At 48.1% G+C, this 397-nt stretch overlaps 1 protein-coding gene across 1 annotated transcript; it reads right to left on the reverse strand.

Moving 5' to 3' along the window:
- Positions 1–7: 7 nt before the first annotated feature.
- Positions 8–391, reverse strand: LOC109131963 (pyrophosphate-energized vacuolar membrane proton pump 1-like; the record flags this gene model as incomplete). Its single annotated transcript, XM_019243125.1, has 1 exon — positions 8–391. A coding segment is annotated over one exon (384 nt), but the record flags the coding sequence as incomplete, so codon positions are not given.
- Positions 392–397: the final 6 nt, after the last annotated feature.

Raw genomic sequence — 397 nt, forward strand, 5'->3', positions numbered from 1 at the left:
GGCTTACAGCTGGGTTTCTAGGATCGTCTTCTGGAATATTCCTTTCTACTTTGCCCACAAGGTCAGCACCAACATCAGCAGCCTTAGTGTAGATTCCACCACCAACTCTACCAAAGAGGGCCATGGAAGAACCACCAAGGCCATAACCAGTGATAGACTCAAAAAGGCCTTCCCAGTCATCACCGTAGTAAATCTTGAAGAGATTGATAGTAATGTAAAGCACCAAGAGACCGTTTGCAGCGAGAAGGAAACCCATCACAGCACCAGACCTGAATGCAACGATGAAGGCCTTTCCTACACCTCTCCTTGCCTCCAAAGTGGTTCTAGCATTGGCATAAGTGGCAATCTTCATACCGAGAAAACCAGAGAGGACTGATGTCACTGCGCCGAGGACGAA

This window comes from Camelina sativa, unplaced genomic scaffold, assembly GCF_000633955.1.
Source record: "Camelina sativa cultivar DH55 unplaced genomic scaffold, Cs unpScaffold09919, whole genome shotgun sequence".
NCBI classification, from domain to species: domain Eukaryota; kingdom Viridiplantae; phylum Streptophyta; class Magnoliopsida; order Brassicales; family Brassicaceae; genus Camelina; species Camelina sativa.